General features: G+C 38.3%; 1 protein-coding gene across 1 annotated transcript; it reads left to right on the forward strand.

The window, feature by feature from the left end:
- The first annotated feature begins 2,519 nt into the window (after positions 1-2,519).
- On the forward strand, positions 2,520-20,289 carry LOC127650604 (ephrin-A1-like). The gene is made up of 5 exons (XM_052136116.1): positions 2,520-2,800; positions 16,321-16,616; positions 17,688-17,753; positions 17,862-17,951; positions 18,483-20,289. Exons 1-5 carry the CDS (start codon positions 2,700-2,702, stop codon positions 18,605-18,607), a joined length of 678 nt encoding a protein of 225 aa, XP_051992076.1. The 5' UTR covers positions 2,520-2,699; the 3' UTR covers positions 18,608-20,289.
- The last annotated feature ends 1,576 nt before the right edge of the window (positions 20,290-21,865 follow it).

A 21,865-nucleotide genomic window follows, 5' to 3' on the forward strand; every position in this document is an offset into this window, starting at 1 on the left:
AAAATATCTTCATTTGTGTTCCGTGGAAGTAAGAAATCCTTAGAAAGTTTGAGACGACATAAGGGGGCGTAAATGATGAGAGAATTGTCATTTGTGGGTCAATTATTCGTTTAAGTCATATTAAACAGAATTTGGAACCCTATGTGGAATTGGACTGTAAAAACTGCCCAGTATCAAAGTGAAACTTTTTATGATTTAAAACAAGGCTACTAACTAGGATTTCTATGTTTTATATCCTTCATCAATTCAACGTGTCCAATCAATGTTGGGTTTGGCTCATTGTTAAGGGGAGAGACAGTGGAGACTTGAGGCCTGTGATTTTCTCCACAAGTGTTTGAATAATGTATTAGTATTCAGCAGAAGTAACTGCTGTTTTGACAAGTGTGCTAAAATGCCTGCTGGCTCTACTTGAATATGCCAAAAGACAGTGTGTATTGTGCAATACACAGTCATGTTGTGAGTGTGTGATGGAGAGAGAGAGAAAGACTAGTGAAGATAAGGTGTGCAGATATTTGTTGAACAAGTTTAATTTCCTATACAATAAGTATGGTGTGGAAATTTCAGGGTTTAAATGGGAATGTTCACCCAAAAATGAAACATTATCTCATTGTTTACTCACCATAATGCCATTCAAGATGTGTTTGACTTTCTTTCTTCACAAAGATTTTAAGAAAAATAAATCAGTTCTGTTGGGTCATTTAATGTAAGTGAATGGTGACAAAACTTTGAAGCTCAAAAAATCACATAAAGGTAGCATAAAAGTAATCCACTCGACTCCAGTGTTAAAATACATGTCTTCTGAAGTGATATGATAAGTGTGGGTGAGAAACAGATTCAATGAATGTGTCTCACTTCGAAGGCTGCGTCCTCCGGAGGTCACATTTGTCGGCCGCATACGTCATCAAGGCTGTCTCATTTCAGAAAGCGAGTAGGACACTTTGAATGCAGCCTTCGAATGCGACCTTCATTCACAGGAATTCGGAGGATGCGTGAGGTGTATCCTCCGTGGGCATTCACAACCCACAATTCTTTGCTCCAATGGAAATGATCATCATTTGTCAAAAAAATAAATAAATATGACGCCAATTTGCTCGAAAATCTGATGTTCAAATGCAAGTCATGTTAATTCCCAAGTTTAAGTGCCTCAGTAGACAGTTAGACAGAGTATATAATATGCATTATTATATTAATATATAATTAAAATAAAGTATTAGACTAAAAGTACACCTGTAAAATCTATTTTCTTTGTTCTCTACATCATTATATCACTCCTAAAATATACCTCATGCACTCCCTTCCTGAGGGACTTCTCACTCAAAGCTCTCGCGCTTGTTAAAGATTGGCATGCTGTCATTGTAATCATGTTACGTTACGTTTCCGTTCGACCTATGAAGCCTGTCTCGTTTAAACGAGGCTTGTTTAAAGGAAGACGCTTGATATACTGCAGCATTCAAAGGACGCATCCTAATTAGCGTGCAGCCTTCGAAACAAGACACAGCTAACATTCAATATTCAGATCAATATTCTGTTAAGTGCATATCGCCACCTACTGGACAGGAATGATTAATCTATAGTAAAAAAGGACTTAAATATTGGTCTTTTTCTCACCAACACCTATCATATCACTTAAGAAATCATTGATTTAACCACTGGAGTCACGTGGATTACTTTTATGCTGCCTTAATGTGCTTTTTGAAGCTTCAAAATGTTGGTAGCGTTCACTTACGTTGAGAGGACCTAGAGAGTTGAAATATACTTCTTAAAATCTTTGTTTGTGTCAGCTGAAGAAATAAAGTCAGACATATCTGGGATGGCATGAGTGTGAGTAAATGATGAGAAAGTAAAAAAAAAAAAATTGAGTGAACTTTCCCTTTAACAATTGTTATCTGACTGGGAAAAGCTCTCTGGGATGTTAATCGCTTCATCAAATATCAACTGTAATCCGTTGTTTACACTAGAGAGGGCAAATGAAGACATTTTAATTGATTGACCAAAGAATAACTAGTATGTGTGAAAGTCTTGTTGGCATGTTTCTTATGCAAACGTTTGTTGATTTGGGAAGATGAAAAGCATTTATCCCCAAAGTGTTAAAAGGTGCCTTTACGAATCGTTTAACACAGTTCGCTCATATCCAATCAATAAGGCTCTAGCTAGTAAACGCTGAAATTAAATGCTTTCTCGGAACGAGTGAATCGATATTAAACTGTTTATTTTGAAACCCGGGCTGTTCGATCATAAGGTGTTCCGGGAAGCCTCTCGAATTTATCGATATGTTCAAATATCACTTGGAATATTTGGAAAATATGATAACAGTCGATCCCTCAACCTCAATCTGAGTTGAGCTCAACTGTCTGTGTGTTACTGTGTCTACAGAGAGCGAGCGATAGCTTCTCCGTTGTTGGGAATAAAATTCCGCGTGCTCATTGGCTGTTGGAGGTGTAGTGGGCGTGGTCTGTCCGAAGCTCTTTTCTCAAAACCAAAGTGCGACGCGGAAAAAGTTTCATTCAGAACTGACATGATACATAGCAGGCGCAAATCTGTTGAGTTGTCATTTTTTTGTTCGTTTACATTGTGCTGAGGAGAAACCAAATATTAACTAACTAGAAAACAGTTACGGCTGTACGGGGAAAAAGGAGCTAAGAAATTACCCCACCTATTGCTGGTTAATTTCTGTCCTTGGATTGAATTACAGAGCTTCAATGATGGATCTGGTGTGGCTCTTATACATCGGAGCGAGTATATGCGCTTTCCTTGTCTCTGCCGAGAGGCACACTGTTTTCTGGAATAGTACCAACCCCAAGTAAGTATTTATTTTGTATTATTATTATAATTTTACCTTTTTTAGAAAAAAATAAAATCTGAAACAATGCTGGTTAATAACAAAATACATTTTGTGAACTCGAGCAGCGCAGTTGATTTAAATTGTTATAACTTTTTGCTCCTTTTATTTAAAATATTTTATTTATTTTTTTAGCTTAATCTTAATACAGTTACGCTCAGTGTATTTGGGCTGCTGACTCGTGTGTTGTTTACATTGTGGTATCTTGGATTCAATGTTACGCCGCCGCTGTGATGTTGATGCATCTTTACCTGTAACAGATTGCGTAATCCAGTAACTCTTTTTGCGCCATCTGTCTTTTATTCATCACTGGACTGTTTGTTTACCTCTGCTTGTACAGCGGATTTGATTCAGAAATCTCTACTTCTCAAAGGAGCTGATGCCTGCCAGTGTGTGCGCTGACTGTGCTCATTCTCGTACAGTTTAAATGAACAGTAACTTTTAAAATTATGTCCCACCAACTTTATGGTCATTCATGATTAGGAGCATAATTATTTAATCTAATCTGTTGTCCCTTCACTCTTTTCTTAGACGTATGACACGTCGTTAATTTATGCTGGAAGACCAGAACAGGATTTAAAGAAACAGTTCACCCCAAAATGAAAATGCTCTCATCATTTACTCACCCTAATGCCATCCCAGATGTGCATGACTTTTGTTTCTTCTGCAGAACACAAACAAAGACCTTTAGAAGAATATCTCATCTGTGAAGGTCCATATAATGCAAGTGAATGGTGACCAGAAATGTGAAGCTCCAAAAAAGCACATAAAGGCATCTTAAAATACTCCAGTGTGTTAATCCACATCTTCTGAAGTGATACAATCGATTCTGGGTGGATGAACACCTTTTCCAATGTACATCTGGCCATTGCGGTCTCTAGGCAAGATTAAGATTTCAAGCTTGATTACACTTCCTAGTGTTTGAACGCTAGATGGTGCTAGAAAGTGTAATCAAGTTTGAAATCATGATTGCCAAGGAGACTGTTGATGTCAAGATTTATAGTTATATTTTGGTCTGTTCTCAACCAAAATCGATTGGGTCGCTTCAGAAGACGTGGATTTAACCACTGGAGTCGTAATTGCTGCCTTTATGTGCTCTTTGGAGCTTCAAAGTTTTGGTCACACTTGCGTTGTATGGACCTACAGAGCTGCGATTTCTTCTAAAAATCTTCATTTGTGTTCTGCTGAAAGAAAGCCGTATACATACGGGATGTCATGAGGGTAAGGAAATGATGAGAGAATTTTTATTTACATGGGGAAAAATACAAGGGGAGTTTTTACTGCTGAATGAGTCAACACTGTGTTGAAATATTCAATGGATGCTGAGTGAGAGTTCCTCTGAATGATACGCACTGTTACGCTCAAAGCTGACGGCTGGTGCTGGATTGCAAAACTCGCTGAAAGGAGACAAATAATTGTTCTTGAGAGGGTTGATACGCTTCATTTCTAACTGAATTGGATTGTCACATTGGTAGAAAATCTGGGGGGGGGAAATGTTTGGCTAAATATGTGTTTAAACTACAAAAAACAGACACATTATATGTCACGCATTGACTTTTGACAACCCTTTCAGGTGGTGACTCAAGAACCAGCGAACAGATGTTTTTGAACAGCTCCATTAAACAAACCGATTTGTTCAAATGAATCTGATTTATCAATATTAAAAATGACTCCTTTCATGTTGAGTTACAGTGATCTGAGTATGTGGTGCCAGTATTTAGAGGCCACAATTGCAGCGACTGTGAATTATTGTACACAGAATGCAACAGGTAAAGCTGATAACCGAAAAAAAAAAAGCCTGAAGCAACAGAGTGTCCGCCCCCTCCACACTCAAACACACAGATTTATCCTATCTGTTCTTCTGAGAAAGGCGTACAGTATAAGCCCAGAACAAGAGATGTGTTTGCTTCAGCAGATGCAAAGGTTACATCAATGGCCAAACAACAGCGATCATTTCATCGAATAAAAGTGTAATCCCTACTAAACGTACTATTTCAGATCTAAATATTTCTCTCTGTGTTATCTAATCTGGTTTTCACAGAAATATCTGAGGGGTTGGGGAAATGCTCTGTCATTCTTTGTTTCTTTCTTTCTATTTATTTATTTATTTATTTATTTATTTAAATGCCCAATTAATTTATTTCTTATTAAAAAAATCAGGCAAATTTAATTCCACGAACTCCAGGAATATATAACGGATTGCATTTGTGTGTTGTTTATGCATTCATACCTCCGATGCACATGGTTGACAGCGCATGTGTGTGTTTAGATGTGTTTGTGCCTTTGGGGAAGGTTGACTCCAGGGTCGATATCCACTGCAGCTGAGCGTGTTTTTTTAGGCTGTAGAGGTGATTCTGTGTCAGGTCAAGTAAGCCTGCATGTTTTAATTTGTTGGTGCATGCTCTTGTTACGCTTGCTGCTGCTTGTTGGTAACACATGTGTAGTAGCGTTGCTCAAATTCAATAGTTTATCTAATGCAACACTGTATGTGTGAATAAGGAGTGTCCGAGTTTGTAGTTGTAAGCCAGTGCTTGGGTTAGGATGTACTGACTCACTCATATATTTATTAACCAAATTTCCTCAGTTAGCCTAACTTTTTGGTACACACTTGTAGAGAGTTAAGTGTGTTTCTCCATTTCAGTTTTGTTTGCTTGATTGGAATGACATTTCTTTGGCATTACAAAATTGTTACTAACATAGATGCTAAAATGATAAATTGTGCAGAGTAAAATAAAGTAAAATAACAATACTTCAAACTAAGACATTACATTTCAATGTAAGTCTATTGGATTTTTGCGAAAACTGTGATTACGATCAGTTAAACACGTTTTAGCAACCCAGGTCAGAACAGTCTGAAGGTCTGTGCCAAGTTTGGTGGATGTAGCTTGAAAGCTCTAGAGGAGATTTGGTCTCGGTTTACAGATTTTGGAAAAGCCCTAAACCATGTCTGTAGAATAACAGTATGTTGGCTTTGTAGAGCATTATGTGGTCATAATGGCTGATTAACAAATCAAATATCATTAGTGCAACATAAAATGAAAATGAAGAAGAAAAAAACAGTGCAGAGTAAACAAAGTAAGTAGCAATTACCAAAAGTTACACTTTTACTGTTTTTCTGTATTTACACCATTTGAAAGAACCACCATACAGCCAGTCGGTCACTGTAATCCATTAATATCAGTTCTATGGTTGCTGAATGTTTTCTGTTAGTGTTACTCTTGGTCTTGTTATTGTATGAGCTCTCAAAGGCTTATAGAGATTCATTTGCTTTCTATTTGTTCTCTCTCTTTTCCCTTTTTTCTCCTCCTTTGGCCTCTCTTTCCTACCTGTCTTTCCCAAACCTCCTCCCTTTTCCCTGGCTCTGTGCCCTGTACTGCATGGTTTACTGGTACAAAGTTCACCCACTCCTCTGCTCCTTTTTCTTTAACTCTTTCCTTCAATCATTTCACGCTTTCCCTATCCATCTGTATCCCAAAACTCTCCGACCTCCTCACATTTTTTTTTCTTTTCCGCTTGTCTGCCGTCACCCCATTGTGTTACGGTTTCACCCTACAAAAGAGGCCTTTTACATGGTTTAATTGAGCCAGAATCTGGGCTTTCTTGCATTTCTACCCAAAATGTCCCATTCAATTGTATTTTTTTTTCTTCCAAGGGAATGGGGCTTTGCTTGTGGGGTTTTGCCAGCTAAGTGCTTTTTTGTTATATGTTCCAGCCAAATTAGCACGTTCCCACCACAGATCTGTGGCGGAACAAAAACGGTGCTAGTGTGACCAATCGTGGGGCAGAGTTCGCTGGCGAGATGAAGTGTCATTCATGCTGTATGTCTGTCACTGCGTGCATCTGTATGTGTGTAAGGAGAGAAGTGGAGATAGAAACCAGTGATGAAGTGCTATTTTTCTTTTGTCTGCATGTCACTTAGCATTAAACTCATCAGATCTGTGTGTATGCGTGTTAGAGTGACAGTAAGAGAGTGAGTGATGAAGTGCCATTCACTTTATGTAGTCTCTCAGTCTCCGGTGGTCTTCAAATAGGGAGGCCGCCACTCAAGTCCACCTCTCTCCCCCCTCCTTCCTGGTCTCCGCTTTATTCTTCTGGTCTGTCTGGCTTTGCCCCTGTTCCCTCTCTACCTTTTATCTCACCCTTACTTGCTATTGCTTTTCATCTTTTTATTCAGTTCCTGTCCTTATTTCCTTTCCCTCTGTAAAAGAAGGAAGAATAAAGAGAACGAGGTGTTGAATTTATTTCATTGCCTTGGTCCTTTATTGGTTTTTGCAGGCATAACCACCAGAGCCTGTTTTACTCCCCTTTTCTCCCCTCTTTCACCTTATCTGTGCTGTGCTGGAAAACACCCCCCAGCTCCACCACCCAAACCATATCTTTGCCCTAAATGTATTATAACTACACCACCTTTAAATGTGTGTACTGTATGATCACTCACACAGCATTACTTCAGGTGATTCAAATCGAACTGGTCCACTCTGCCATCCATTCCCTGGTGGAAAAATCCCCCTCTTTTCTCTTCTTTCCTCCATTATACTTCTGCTGTAGCTTTTGTACCACTACCATCTTGAATTTCTGTGTTGTTGTACTGCTATAATGCTAGAATAAATTGCTTCAGGGATCCTACGGTCATGAAAAATCTGGAAATATCTTCTTTTTTTTTTTTTTTACTTTGTGTTTACCAGGAGTGGAAAATAAATAGAATTTCAAAATAATGGAAAAGTCATGGAAATGTATAATTTGCTCACAAGCCATAGTGATGTCTGTTCTGTGAAGAAATGATTAGTTTTAGTCAGATCTTTCAAATGAATTGTTTGAACGGATACACAAATCGTTCTGAATCGGTCTTCACTTGTAAATCAGTGTAAATCAAAATAATTTAAAAGATCCTTAATCACATACTGCTCTTAGAACATTTATTAATATTCACTGGTCATAAAGTGTTGCTAGTGTTCAAGATAATTTCAGTTTAATATATTCTAAAGATTCCCACCAAATGGCAAATATTCACAAAGTACAAATCCACTGCACTTTGTGTGTTTCTTTATCCATTTCTAATAAAAGTTTCATATGCTCGCTTCCGTCTGTGACTGTTTAGCAGAGACGGGGCACTTCTATTTAAATGAATGCCCAACCAAGAAGCTCTAAGTGCCAACGGTCAATGGATGTAGAAAGGAAGTCACACCTTACAGGTAAAAGAGCCAATCACTTTTTAGATACAGACATCGCCTGTCAATCAATTTGAGAATGTGCATGCTCTTTAGCTAAACAAGCCAGGAAAATATTTTTTTTTTTAGGGTAATATGAGGTAAATAATCACAATTTATGATTCCAGTATTGTCCTGATTTGAAATATGTTCTTTGATCGTAAACTTGACCATCCATTTTTGAGATTTTCTTTTAGTCTTTCTCCATTCAAATCAATAGGAGCTGCACTGTCATGACTTGAAATAGCCTCCAGAGAGCGCTCCAAAGATGGCCGACAGTGGACTGACTTGCTAGAAAGACTTTGGTTCCGTTAAACACATTTAACGATGTTTAAAGCCATTCCACACAATTCCGCAGATTCTCTGACATAGAAAATGTGAAAAAAGTGTGCGGATTTCTTTCTGTTTAGACCCACTGATGACTCTCTGTCCTTTTATTTTCTTGGAAATAATGCAGAAACCAGTGATTTTTCCAACTAGTCCATCCTCATCCTCCTTTCTAGTAATTCTCCATTCCCTCCCTCCTTTCTCCAGATCGCAATCTGCTCGCTTAATCTTTAGTCTTGTGAATTGAATCTGCCTAAGATTGTTGACCCATGATAATCTTCTCCAGTAGACTGCTACATCTAGTCCCAACAGGCCAGAAGTGTTTGATTAATATGTGTGAAATATGTGATATTTTTAAAATCATGTGAGATTTACTTGACCTGAACTGATTTGCTCACACCATATTGAGAATACAGACCTAAATGAGCAAGCGAATTAGTGAACTGTGTTCAAAGGTTTTCAAGGGGGCAGTGCGTATATCTGTTTCGCGAAGAGACTGCCTTTTCCTTGTTAAGCGTGAGTTTCCTGGCCAAGTGTTTTCCCGGGAAAACTGCACATCCTGTGCGTACAATAAACAATACTTTTCTCACACACTCGCTCACGCAAGCAGCTTGCTTCTTACACAAGTTTCAGACATGCACTTCCATGTACACAAGTTAAAGTGATTAAGAATGTCATTTCTTGAGTATTATCTACTGCTCAATATTGGAAAAACATATTATTAAACGCCCCCCTATCCCCACCCCTCCATATATCTCTCTCTGCATCTTAAAGGAGACTCGCCCATTTTTTTACACCTGCAGTAATGCTGTTATCTTTCCGTTTTATCTTACAGCTGCTCACTCATTTATTTTACTCCTTTAGAATTCCCAGAATCTTTGTGTATTCTCATGGTCATCCCTTTCACTCCCTGTCATCTCATTCTTGAAACATTTTTGATTAGCTGGAAATATCAGGTGATTTGAAATATAAAAAAAAATGGAAATGAATAAAATCAAAAATAAAGTCATGTCATGTCATGAATATACATCAAGGTATGCTCCACTCTATAATATTTCATAATGTATTGCTCTTATTTGTAAGCAAGTCAGTGACTTTCTAAAATCAATAGCCATTACTCGCAAACGAACCCTGAATACTTTCTTCATACCATCTTAAGGTTTATGTGCGTGAGGGTTTTAAATGTCGTTTGCGATCATATGCTAAGTTATTTTAGGCTACACAAAGGATGGTAACGGGCCATTAAGTTTGTGTGAGTGTATCGGTATGTTTGTGTCATGTTGTTGTGTTGGGCACTTGTTGTCATAATCGCAGCACCAACGTCAGGTTTTTGATTCATGGTCTTGTTGTTTGTCCTGCTCTTTAATGGGACTGTTTTTTGAGATGAAGGTCCATTCCCACGACACATCGGATGCATGTTATTACAGCGTGTGGTGACGGGATGGTGCAAGAGGCAACTCCCCCTTGAAGGGTGGCTGAGCCTGTTCCTAAACAATGCAAGGAATTACTGAGGATATTTTCATAGTGAAATGAGATGCCTTATGTATTATAATCAAGTCATCTTTCTCAATTATCCCTTTAATAACCCTGTTTTTCCCATGTTATCAATTATACAATTTATTTATCAATGAGAGGACATTGGTGCCAGGCGGTTAGTACAGGGTCTGTGTTTTGTATGATAGACTGGACAAATAAGGAGTTAGATCACTATTTCCTGAAGCACCTTTTAAGTATACTCACAGTTAAGGAGTTTAGAAATGCAGCACTGATCATACACACTTTACGTTACAGGATTATATTAAGTAAAAAAAAATTGAAAGGGCTGTTCTTATGGATCATTGGATGAGAATGCAAACACTGTTATCTTTGAGTAGATCTTTATCAGGTGCTACTTAGCCATTCTTGTATGAAAGAAAGTAAAGAGTTACATTTTTGAAAAGGCTAATCTGACAAGTTGATCAATGAAGCAGACGGACAAAAGGTTGAGCGAATTGAAGGAAAATAAAAAAGATTGATGAGGAGAGGATGTATGAAAACAAGATGGATTGAAAAAAAAAAACCTTGTGTGGAATATGGTCTTGTTAAAGGGCGAACTGGTTGGATTTTGGTTGCCATGGCAATGGCATGGGCCAGAGTTAGTGTCCACAAACGTAGGTCACTAACTTAACATGCCTCGAATTCCAACTATATGGACCCTGATTAGATGAGAGCATCTGGGGTGGGTTTGCAGGGAGAATGAATGGGGGATCAAACAGGCTTATTGAGCACTGAGAGACAGACTGAGGAAGGAAAGAGAGAGAGTGGGCAGAGATGGAAGGATAGAAGAAAAAAATGAAAGAGTGGGACGGGTCTGAGTCAGGACCCGGACAGGCACAAGAGCAGCCTGTGCTGATGTATCAAAAGATTCTTCTCTCTTTTTGTCTCCTTTCTTCCCCCTCTCCTCTTTGTGTTAATGTCTCTTACACCTGCACAGTATAAAGCAAGTTTTTGAGAAAATCCAAACAAAAGACATTTTCCTTTCCTTTTAAACCCAAACCTTTTCTTTCCCTTCAAACCAAACCTTTCCTAACTTACCTTTCCTAATTAAAAACCTTTTTTCCAATTTCCTATATTTTTCAGAACTCCTTTTCTATTCAAACCAAACCTCTCCTTCCTTTTCCTTTTCATTTCCTGTGCTTTAACTTTCTTTTTCAAGCCAAATCTTTCTTTTTCCTTTCCCTTTTCCCTTCCTTTTCAAACCAAATCTTTCCTTTCATGACCTTTACCTTTACTTTCCTTTTTCTTTCCTTTTCACACCAAACCTTTCCTTTCCTAACTTTTTCAAACCTTTTGTTTTTTCATTTAACTTTCTTTCCTTTTCAAACCAATCCTTTCCTTCTTTTTTCTTTATTTTTTTTCCTGTACTTTTCAAACCAAACCTTTCCTTTCCATTTCCTTAATCTTTCCTTTTCCTTTCCTCTTTAAACTAAATCTTTGCCTTCCTAACAGTTTCCTTTACCATTTCATTTCTCAACCAAACTTTTCCTTCTCCTTTCCTTTTTCTTTTCAAACAAACCTTTCACTTCCTAACTATTTCCATTTTTCCTTCCTTTTCTTTTCAAACCAAACCTCTCTTTCTTTTTCCTGTACTTTTCAAACCAAATATTTCCTTTTCATTGAATTTTCCTGTTCCTTTTTTAACCAAATTTTTCTTTTCCTCTTCAAACCAAATCTTTGCTTTCCTAACTATCCATTTCCTTTCCTTTCTAAACCAAACTTTTCATTTTTCTTTCTAAACCAAAAATTTCCTTTTAATTTCCTTCCCTTTTCCTTTCCTTTTAAAACCAAATCTTTGCTTTACTAACTTTTTCCTTTTGGTTTTCCTTTCCTTCCTTTTCCAAACCAAACCTTTCCTTCCCTAACATTTTCAAACATTTCTTTCTACCTTTCCTTATAATGTCTCGTGATTTATTCTTACTTGGTCTTTATCTCTCTTGTCTATCCCTCTGTTTTCCTTTTTTCGATCTCTCTTATCGGACTTTGTTACATTTACATCAGAACCACTCTAGTGTAACGCTCTGGCTGTTTTTCACAACAATAAAAGAGCTTGCTATGGGCCCCTCTGCTTGCTCTCTCTCTCTCTCTCTCTCTCTCTCTGCTTGCATAAAGCCAAATGAGGCCCCTGGCCCCCTTGGCAACCTAGGCAGAGTAATCCCGGCGCACAGAGCACCCGATGATCCAGCCGCACTGCATTCCGAACCAGTCACCCGGAATGATATTGCTTGCATTAGCAGTGAATTAAAATGGCATGGGGGAGACGATCCGCTTGAGTTTTAGGGCTAATGACATAGTCAATTTAGAAAGACAATGCAGGTGTGTGGAGAGGTTGGCGTGAATGATGGACATAAGAATAGATCGGGGGTCAGAATTTTGTTAATTACCTTTAGATTGTAATATCAGGTGGTGAAAGTTACAAAAGATCACAGATCAGATGACAGAGATGTTGGCCGACCTATTGTTGCTGTGTTTTTGTGTGTGGGTTTACCTTGCTATACTTTGAGGACAAATTGTCCCCAGAACCTCCCTGCCAAACCTACCCCAAACAGGTGAATATGGAAATAATTTTAACTCGCACATTTTGTTAGAGTACTAACCAACCTCCCTACATCTCTGTTTGTGTTTGGTTATAAGTGTGTGTTAAGGTCTATACTGCTGACTCAGAGCATTTCCTCAACCTCTCACCCCTCGACTGATCACCCACCCCTCCCCGAGCTCCAACATTCCAGTGAGTGATAGAGTGTTGAAATGAGAAAGGGAGAGGGAGGAGAGGCCAACTGATAGAAAGACATAGAAAGGGGGTAAAAAAGAACAACAACAACAATAAATTTTGAACTAAAGTTTAAGAGACCTCAGATTAACCCTACAGTTGCACGTTTGATACCAAGTCAGTCCTCCTGACCGAGCGCTCTGCTGATGATTTTGGCAGAAAGTGAGTTCAGGATTAAAGAACATTAGCTTATCACGCATTCCGGTAAGCACGGACGTGACCCACAAGCACCCACATATTCATCTGCCTGGTTTCGGTCTTCATAAATCAAACATGAAGTTAATTTAGTCCCTCTAAAAAAAGTTCATTCAGTCCCTCTAATTTCTTTTATAAACTTATAATGGGTGAGTCTCGTAAACCAACATGTGCAGGTCATATTTCATCCGAAAATTGAATCACTCTAAATAAATAAATAAATTAAATTAAGAAAAATTAAACAATCTAGTTAAAAATGTATCTTTAATTTCCCTATGACTAAAAAGAGTGCAAAGAAAATTACAATAATGAGAATTTGGGTAGAAAGTGCTTAATTGTCATGACTTGATAAAACGTGAGAAAGCACAAAACATGGATGGGTAATGAACATCAGCGGGTGTTACAGATGAAGTATAGGCCTGTATGTGTGTGAGGAATTAATTAAAATGAGCGAATGGCGCATTAATGCATGAATAAAGCCATTGATAAAGTAACTGTAGATTTGCGAAGACATTGCCGTGGGGACACCCGCTGACCCCTCTATTGAAGGAGATTCCATCCCCCACAGGTTTCTCCCACCCTCCACTCTGACTCCCAGACCCCTTGGGTGGAGGGGGGAGCTGCATAATTGCCCTCCTCTGGGGCCAGTTTAATTTCACTCTTTGTGTTTTAATTGCCCCCCCCCCTCCTGACACCCTTTTGATAAACACATTGGGGCCATACCACCAAACAGATTTTAATCAGGGCTTTAACAGGGTGTGTGTGTGGTTGTGTTGGAGTGCCAGATGACTGCTCTTAAGCATATTGTGACTGCTGTTAAAGAATGTGAGTTATGTAAATTGTTATTGGGGAGGGGGTATATTTGCTTCATTCATCAAACAAAGTCGTCATCGCCCGGATCAGTGTGCGACTTCTGTACGAAGTCTCAAGAGAATTGAAGTGTGTGACTGGGAGTCACTGTTTGCATCTGCAGCGAGTGAAAGCAGCAAGCCAGTTAAAAGCTGTGCATGTGTGCGTGCGTGTGTGCGTGCGTGCCGTGTAGAAGGGGTCTGGAGCCATATCGTCTGTCCCAAGACCAGGGGGTCCCACCATCAACAAACAAGAAAAAGAGAGAGACCCACTTACAGACTTTGATCATAAAGCAGACGTGTGGATGTAGTCACACATGGACCGAAACACCCACTCTGGGTAACAAAGCTACTGTTGTGTCCACCAGACCGGGAGAAAAGCTAAAATTCTCCAGAAAATAGAAGGATGTCAAGCTTGGTTAGGAACTTGAGAGGTTTTGTTATTTGATGTTACAACATCAACAGATCCATAACAGTGTTAATAAGTGGTGCTGCGAGGGCAAGTTTATTACTATTACTATTGTTTATACCTAGGGTTAGAGATTTCCTCTTGACTTTGGAAAGTAAAACAAACACCTAGTAACCATACAGAACACATTAGCAACCAAATAGGAACATGACAAGAACCACTCAATGCCCTGGCAAGCCCCCACAATATCACAGTTTCGAGGAAACGAGATTTGCTCTGGCAAGCACCCCTTCATAGAATGTAAAAATTGATAAACGACAAGTAAAACATGATCTGTAATATCCATCAAACTACGAAAAATAAGATGGCGCAAAAAAAGATTTTTGAGAGCATAACAAGTGAACCTAATCACCATCCAATAAGTGGTGCCCAGGGTGCCCAAAAAGTTATTTTATCTGATTTCAGACATGCTGAATGTTTGGATGATATCAAGCTCAGAATGTAAGAGTCTGAAACTGAGCTGATCTCAGAAACCAACATATGGAATCTAAAGTGACATCCGATGATGGATGGCTAAAAGGATGAATAAATAAATGAGGGCATCAGTGGGCTGCACATAAACAGAGATAGTAAACTGCCAGCAGAACAGAGAATGAAACAAATGATGGAGGGAAGAGTGGAGAGGAGCAGACAGGCAGACTGTCTCCATCGCTTTCCTCTGTGTGTCAAATGAAAGGGAGGAGTGTGGCATAGACAGGGTGTGTATGACTCTTGTCAGTCGAAGTGCGTGTGTTTATCTCTAATGAATAAGGGAATGTGTCAAAGGCTGCGGATGAAACGCAGATTTATTTCACTGTTTGTGTTTGTGTTTGTGTGTGTGTGTGTGTGTGTGTGTGTGTGTGTGTGTGTGTGTGTGTGTGTGTGTGTGTGTGAGCGTGTATTTATCACTTTGTGGGGACCAAATGTCCCCATAAGGATAGTAAAACCCGAAATTTTTGACCTTGTGGGGACATTTTGTCGGTCCCCATGAGGAAAACAGCTTATAAATCATACTAAATTATGTTTTTTGAAAATTTAAAAATGCAGAAAGTTTTCTGTGAGGGTTAGGTTTAGGGGTAGGGTTAGGGTTAGGGTTAGGGGATAGAATATAACGTTTGTACAGTATAAAAACCATTATGTCTATGGAAAGTCCCCATAAAACATGGAAACACTACGTGTGTGTGTGTGTGTGTGTGTGTGTGTGTGTGTGTGTGTGTGTGTGTGTGTGTGTGTGTGTGTGTGTGTGTGTGTGTGTGTGTGTGTGTGTGTGTGTGTGTGTGTGTATAGTCAATAGTCATCACCTATTGATGCAACCCAACAAATTGCTGATGTCTTTGCGCAAATAAGACTCTGCTCTCACGAGACGAGCAAGATCAATAAACTCACACATTCATGTCAACGCATCCAAGTTCCTGTCATTCTCACTGGTAATTCTGTGACTGCAGACAACAGTTTAATCAATAAAACCATGTTTATAATGATCTATTTTTATGCATCTGTCCCATCTCTTGTCGTATAAAGAAATCAAGGTACTCATCTGTCTCTCATTTGTTCCCTATTTATGCTTTCGGTTTTTCTTCTCTGGTTTTGTCCGTTTGTGATTTGCGATTCGTCTTTGAGATGGCATCAAAATCAATGTGAGGGCAATTGAAAATGTGATTGTGTCAGGCTTGGCATTCAAGTCAGACATTCTATAAAAGTTCTCTAAATTAAGAATTCTGCTTGTCACCATTGGTAGTGGCATCATTGCAGTTTTCTTGTTTTTCTGCTTGATCTTGTCACAGAAAATGTTCTTTTTGTGTTGATAAAATATGCTTTATTGTTCATACTTTATGTCCTATTTAGCCTTGAGGCTAGTTCACATTGCCCCAACAAATGTTAACAAACACAAAATTCAAATGTTTTTTTTTTTATCAGTGCTTAATCATGGTTGGTGTTTGTTGGGGCAGTAAGAAATTTATTTGTTTCTCAATATTTTAAATCCTTAAAAGCAACCTTTTAAAATGTTTCATATGTTGGCATATGTTGACGTTTGTTGGTGCAATGTGAACCATCTTAAATAGAAATCACTGATATGAAGTTTTGCTTTAATCATACAACTAGGATGTTCCTTACAAAAAGTCTTTACAAAATCTCTCTTATTGTTTTAGGTTCCGATGGGATGACTATGCGGTTGAGGTACGGTTGAATGACTATCTGGACATTGTGTGCCCACACTACCCACTGGGTGAGGTACCGTCGCAGGACGCGGAGCGTTACGTGCTCTACATGGTTGAACATGAAGATTACAATTCCTGCCGTCCACAGTCCTACGACCAGATGCGCTGGGAATGCGGCCACCCATTCGCCCCACACGCACCTGAGAAGTTTTCCGAGAAGTTCCAGCGCTTCACTCCGTTCACTCTGGGAAAAGAATTCCGACAGGGAGAAAGCTACTACTATATCTGTGAGTATAGGCTTTAAAAAGTTTCTCTTTGCCTGAGCGAAGTGAATGTACAGTATGTAAATACAAGAGAACTACGTTTATGTTGGATCATTTAAAAAAATTGTATACTGAAAATGAAAACTAGGTTGAACGTCCGGAAAAGGCAACTAGCACACTTCTAACTCCAGTTATAGATTTATTGCCATACAAACCGTGCAATTAATAGTAAGCCTGTGAGTCACATTTGAGCTGTATTTAGCACCACAGTAATGAATACATGCATTGCATTTGAAGCTAATCCATATTGTGGCTGGCTTAACTGGCAACAAAACAGTTACGTGTCCTATTTGGCATCCCCGTAGGCTATCCTGGAGGACATTGGGCAGTTGAAAACACAAGGAGCCATTTTAGCGAGCTTGTGGGCTGGAATATTGAATTCTAGAATTAACAATGGCAGAATCGAGAATCAAAACCAAACCCCTCTAGGAAACAGTATTGCTAAAAAGGAATATAAACATTATGCCGTTTTTAATGGAATGGTTAAGGGCGTTTGCACACAAGAGGAAGCTTTGACAGGGGTTTGAAGGATAGGAAAGCATTAGATCAATTTTGGGGGAGTAGAAGGATCTGAGAACGTTTGAAATTAAGTGAATACAACAAATTGTTTATCTAAAAATACCTGCCTCTCTGAAATTCCCATTGGTCTATGGATGCCTGCTTCAGATTGTGTTGCAAAACGGTTTGATTTTCTCTAGATTTTGGTAGCAAGATGAAACATTAAGCCTTACAATTCACTATCCAAACTGAAATCAATGGATTTTCAGAGTTCTTCAATGCAGTGTAAACTCTATTGTGTAGGTGACTGAAGAAGTAGTACAGTTAGTCCTCCCCTGTTGTAGGACAGATCAGATCAGGTCACTGGTCCAGATGGTTTCAACTTAAACCTCAAGTAATCTAAGGAGAAGTGGATTAGCCATTACACATCTTACACTATTACCCTTGTTTCTAATTAACCTATCTGCAACCCTTTTACCTCCTTCCATCATCCTTTAATTTACCTCCATCTTGACACTCGTCCTCTTTATCTTACAGCCAAACCACTGCACCACCATGGACAGGAGTGTATGAGGCTTAAAGTGAACGTAGTTGCCAATGATGGTGAGTATGGCCACCTGGTGGTGTGTTGAATCGGCAGATCTTAAAATTGCATGTCTTGCATTTTAGTTGGCACATGTTTTAACTTTGTTGGTTTTTTTTTCTATTCAGGCTCCCAAGAAGCCAGGGTTGGCACAGGAGGTGGAGCCAAGGTGGGAACAGAGGGAGGAGCCCACACACCATCCAATCGGTTACCAGCAGGTACGGTAACAATGATTAGCATTCAAAACTCAAAGTCTCTGTAAGGCCCGAAATATACTTGAACGCAGATGTCTCTTGCTACGCAAACTTGATTTCATGCATTGTTGCATTAAAAATGCAATCCATAAACAATGTAATTACACTTGGCATTCTCAGTGTTGCCACAAGGGGCACTATTGTGTCCGTTAGCAGAAACTATCTGCTTTGATAAGCTTCATCATTTTCAAACTTGCATACTTGCGTAAAGTATGTTTCTGGCCTTATTTGAGTACTGAGGTTTGTTACTGCAAAAGTAACACAAGAACACAAGTATAGAAAATTGGACCGCACACTCGCAATGCATTCGCCAATCTTCTGTCATCTCCATACTTACTATAAATACTTAATCTGTGTTCTTGCAAGTATGCATGTGCGTTACATTGGCCAAGAATTTGATATTTGTGTACATGCGTTAAGTATGATTCTGGCCTTTTTGATGTATACGCAATCTCCGACTACAAAAAACTGAAATAGCTGTTCTTTCTCTTACAGACGATCCAGTCGTTGCTCTTCCTGAAGTACAGAAAAGCACGCGGACAAACTCTGCAATTTCAGTAGCATCCTGGACCGTGCTCACAACGTTACTCCCCCTCTTATTATTGCTGGTCTTACACTGAGATGATAATTGGACTCCAAATTACACTTACAAAAGACTACAATGACAGCGTCATGTGTTGATGAAAACGCACAGGGGTAGCTCTTTATAAACCCAGTGCTGGACATTGGGGGAAACGGACAGGAAGTAGAGCTCTCTCACACTGCTGGTGCAAACTGAGAAAGCATAACTGGAATGAAGAGGGCTTTGAACTTTCTTACGTATGGACCCTTCTAAAGAAAAAAAAACAATGAGACGTCAGTATTTTTCTGGAAAGATAATTCATGCAAAGGGAGATTTTTGTTCCCTTTTGTTTTTTCTTTAAATTACGTATACATTTCTAACTACACAAAACCTGGAAAGGAACCAACTGAAACAATAGCACCATTTGAATTGTAATAGCATGTTCTTCAAATATGGACAACCCCTATATTTGAGTGTCATAATTGGGGGACGCAAGCCAAGAATGAGCCAAAGACCACAGAGCTTCTCACGAAAGAGTAGAGCGATCAAACCTTTCATTGTTTACTCATTTTTGTTGATCCAGAGAAATATTTGATATACGTGTTAATTTATGTAGCATCAGTTCAGTGGGGTTTATTCTCATCCTCTCATGATTTTACAAAAACCTGGCATTTAACCCAGGAAACACACACACACACACACACACACACACAAATCACACTCTGATACTGTTTACCAAACCCACTGACACACTTGCTGATCCAGAATTGCTGTGTTGTTTTTGTAAATTCATTGTTTGAAGAGTTAGTAAATTATTAGTTTTGCTGCAGAACAAATGACTGTATACAGCAAACAAAAATGTTACTGTGTGAAAGGGAAAGAGAGAGAGAGAGAGAGTAATAGTGAGCGGGTCAGTGTGTATGTAAATGTGTAAATGTTGGAGAAAGGGGGAAAGGTAACAAAAAGGAAATGATGTCGATTGGACAAATACACACACTGCCTCTCAAGTGTGTGGTTGTTAGCTGGATGAGTTAGCTCGTGCACCCTCAGCATTTAAACTGCCAAGCACAATCAATGAAAAACACACACTCATACATAAAATGTAACAACAACAAAAAATTACAGGTGTAAAGAAATGCATATGTGGAAAGAAATGCACACTGTAGTAGTTATAATTCTTTTCAACAGTTTTTAGAGCAAATATAAAGCTTTTTTAGTTTTTCCCCCTTAGAAAACTTTAGGTAAAACTGTGTAATATAATCAGAAAATACAAAAGAAAAGCAATTAAACTAAGCTTACTATGCCAATATTTTAGTGATTGACCAATATCGGTTTGTAGATACAGATATCTAGAGCGCTAGGTGGCTGATACTCAATGAAAGCTATAAACATACTGTATATATAATGCAATTTAATGAGATGCAAAACATTTATGGAAATTTATGCAGATTTACTTTCCCTACATTTACTCAAATGTTACCGCAAATACTGAAAAATGTGCATTATTCATTGGCTGACGGGAGATTTTGAAACTGACACAAGAGGGAATCGGCCAAGCAGGCAGTTATTCACAAGTGCCGATAATCTAAAAATGGCCAAATATTGGATGATTAATCGACCTGCCCAATATATTGGTCTATCACTAAGATATATAAACACTCAAATCATTAATGAGCATTTCAATTTCATAACAAAATTCCATCAAATTAATTGGAGTAGTTTTTAACTAAATAATAATAGTTTTATTCATTTAATTTAGTTAAAAATTACACTGTTCAATTTAATGGAATTCTGTTGTTAAGTTGGAATGCGTAAATGTAAGAAAATATGCTAAAAACCAAATTGAGTGTAACTATTGTTACCGGGAGCAGGAGAAACTGGACTTTTGAACGTTTTAATTTATGAAAGACATACACTTATAACACTAATCAACTAAAACTACAGCACTATGAACAACACACAACATGACATAGCATTCAATGTAGCTGTTTTAGCTCACTTCCGAGCAGTTGTTTGTGCGACTGATGTAGCCGTATATGACTAACGTTAAATCACTCCGATTCATTTTTCCAGTTTGTTTGTTTTTTCCTTTATTCTCGTATGCCATTCTTATATTCTTATTTTGTACATGTGTTGTGTGAAATGTATATTATGTATATAAAGAAGATTATATAAAAAAGAGACATTTGATAAAGAAGAAAAAAAAAGAAGTCAATGTGAAAATTCTCATGTGAAAATAAATAATATTTTAGGAAAGTGTGATCTTGCTGACCTTCATGTGTTTATTGCAGAGATATGTGATGTCACTTGACGTGCCTTTTAAATGCATCATTAAAATAAGCAAATTCCTTAACTACAATCCTTTCAATGGGAAATATAGCCCCTTAAATATAAATGAAGGTTATTAGTTGATCTCTGGATGTGTATTTATGCTCATATGTATCTACAGTATGTTCCTACAGTTCAACCATTGCTTTGGATAAAAGTGTTTGCCAAATGTATACATTTGAATATGGCCAATCAGCATCCAGGATGGGAGCTATCTGTTTAGAAGTTCCTTAGATTTCCCAAGCTGAGTGAAAGCACATATTTTCTTCCTGGTGTGTCAATAGAAGTGTTTTGTCTCTCAGGGTTAATGTTATACCAGTGACAGAAATAATAAATAACAGTGATCAGAGGTCAGATACATCAGTTTGACTGTGCGTGTGTGTGTGTGTGTGGGGGGTGTTTGGGAGGATAATGTGCAGGTGTGACTCTTGCCTTTGTACTTTATCTAAACTTGGGGCATTGCCAGTCGCCTCAATAAACACAAGTGCACACCTTTTCTGTTATATTTTTCCATTTTAGAACTTCTCACTCTATGCAGACTCGCTTTCTCATACCACCTCACTCTTCCCCAACACTTCTGAAATGTTGTAAGACACTTTCTGGGAATACATTTTTATATGAGAACATATAGTTATGTTATTTAAGCTGACTAAAATTAACCTAGCATGAAAAGTTGCTAGTTTTTAACACATCAAATGTCGTCATCTCTCCTTAAAATGGGACTTTGGCCTGTCCCATCTGAGAGGTCTTGACCTTTTCAATTGTATGCAACAATTACGATTATATGACAATGTTGTAATTTTTACATAATCTGTTGAATTGATATTCAAATCAGTGTAGTAAAAACAATGTAACAAATTCTTTAAGGAATATTCAGGGTTCAATAGAAGTTAAGCTCAATCGACAGCGTTTGCGGCATAATGTTGATAACCACAAAAATTCATTTTGACTCGTCGTTCCTTTTCTTTAAAAAAAAAGTACAAATCTG

The sequence above is a fragment of the Xyrauchen texanus genome, chromosome 10 (assembly GCF_025860055.1).
Source record: "Xyrauchen texanus isolate HMW12.3.18 chromosome 10, RBS_HiC_50CHRs, whole genome shotgun sequence".
Taxonomy (NCBI): domain Eukaryota; kingdom Metazoa; phylum Chordata; class Actinopteri; order Cypriniformes; family Catostomidae; genus Xyrauchen; species Xyrauchen texanus.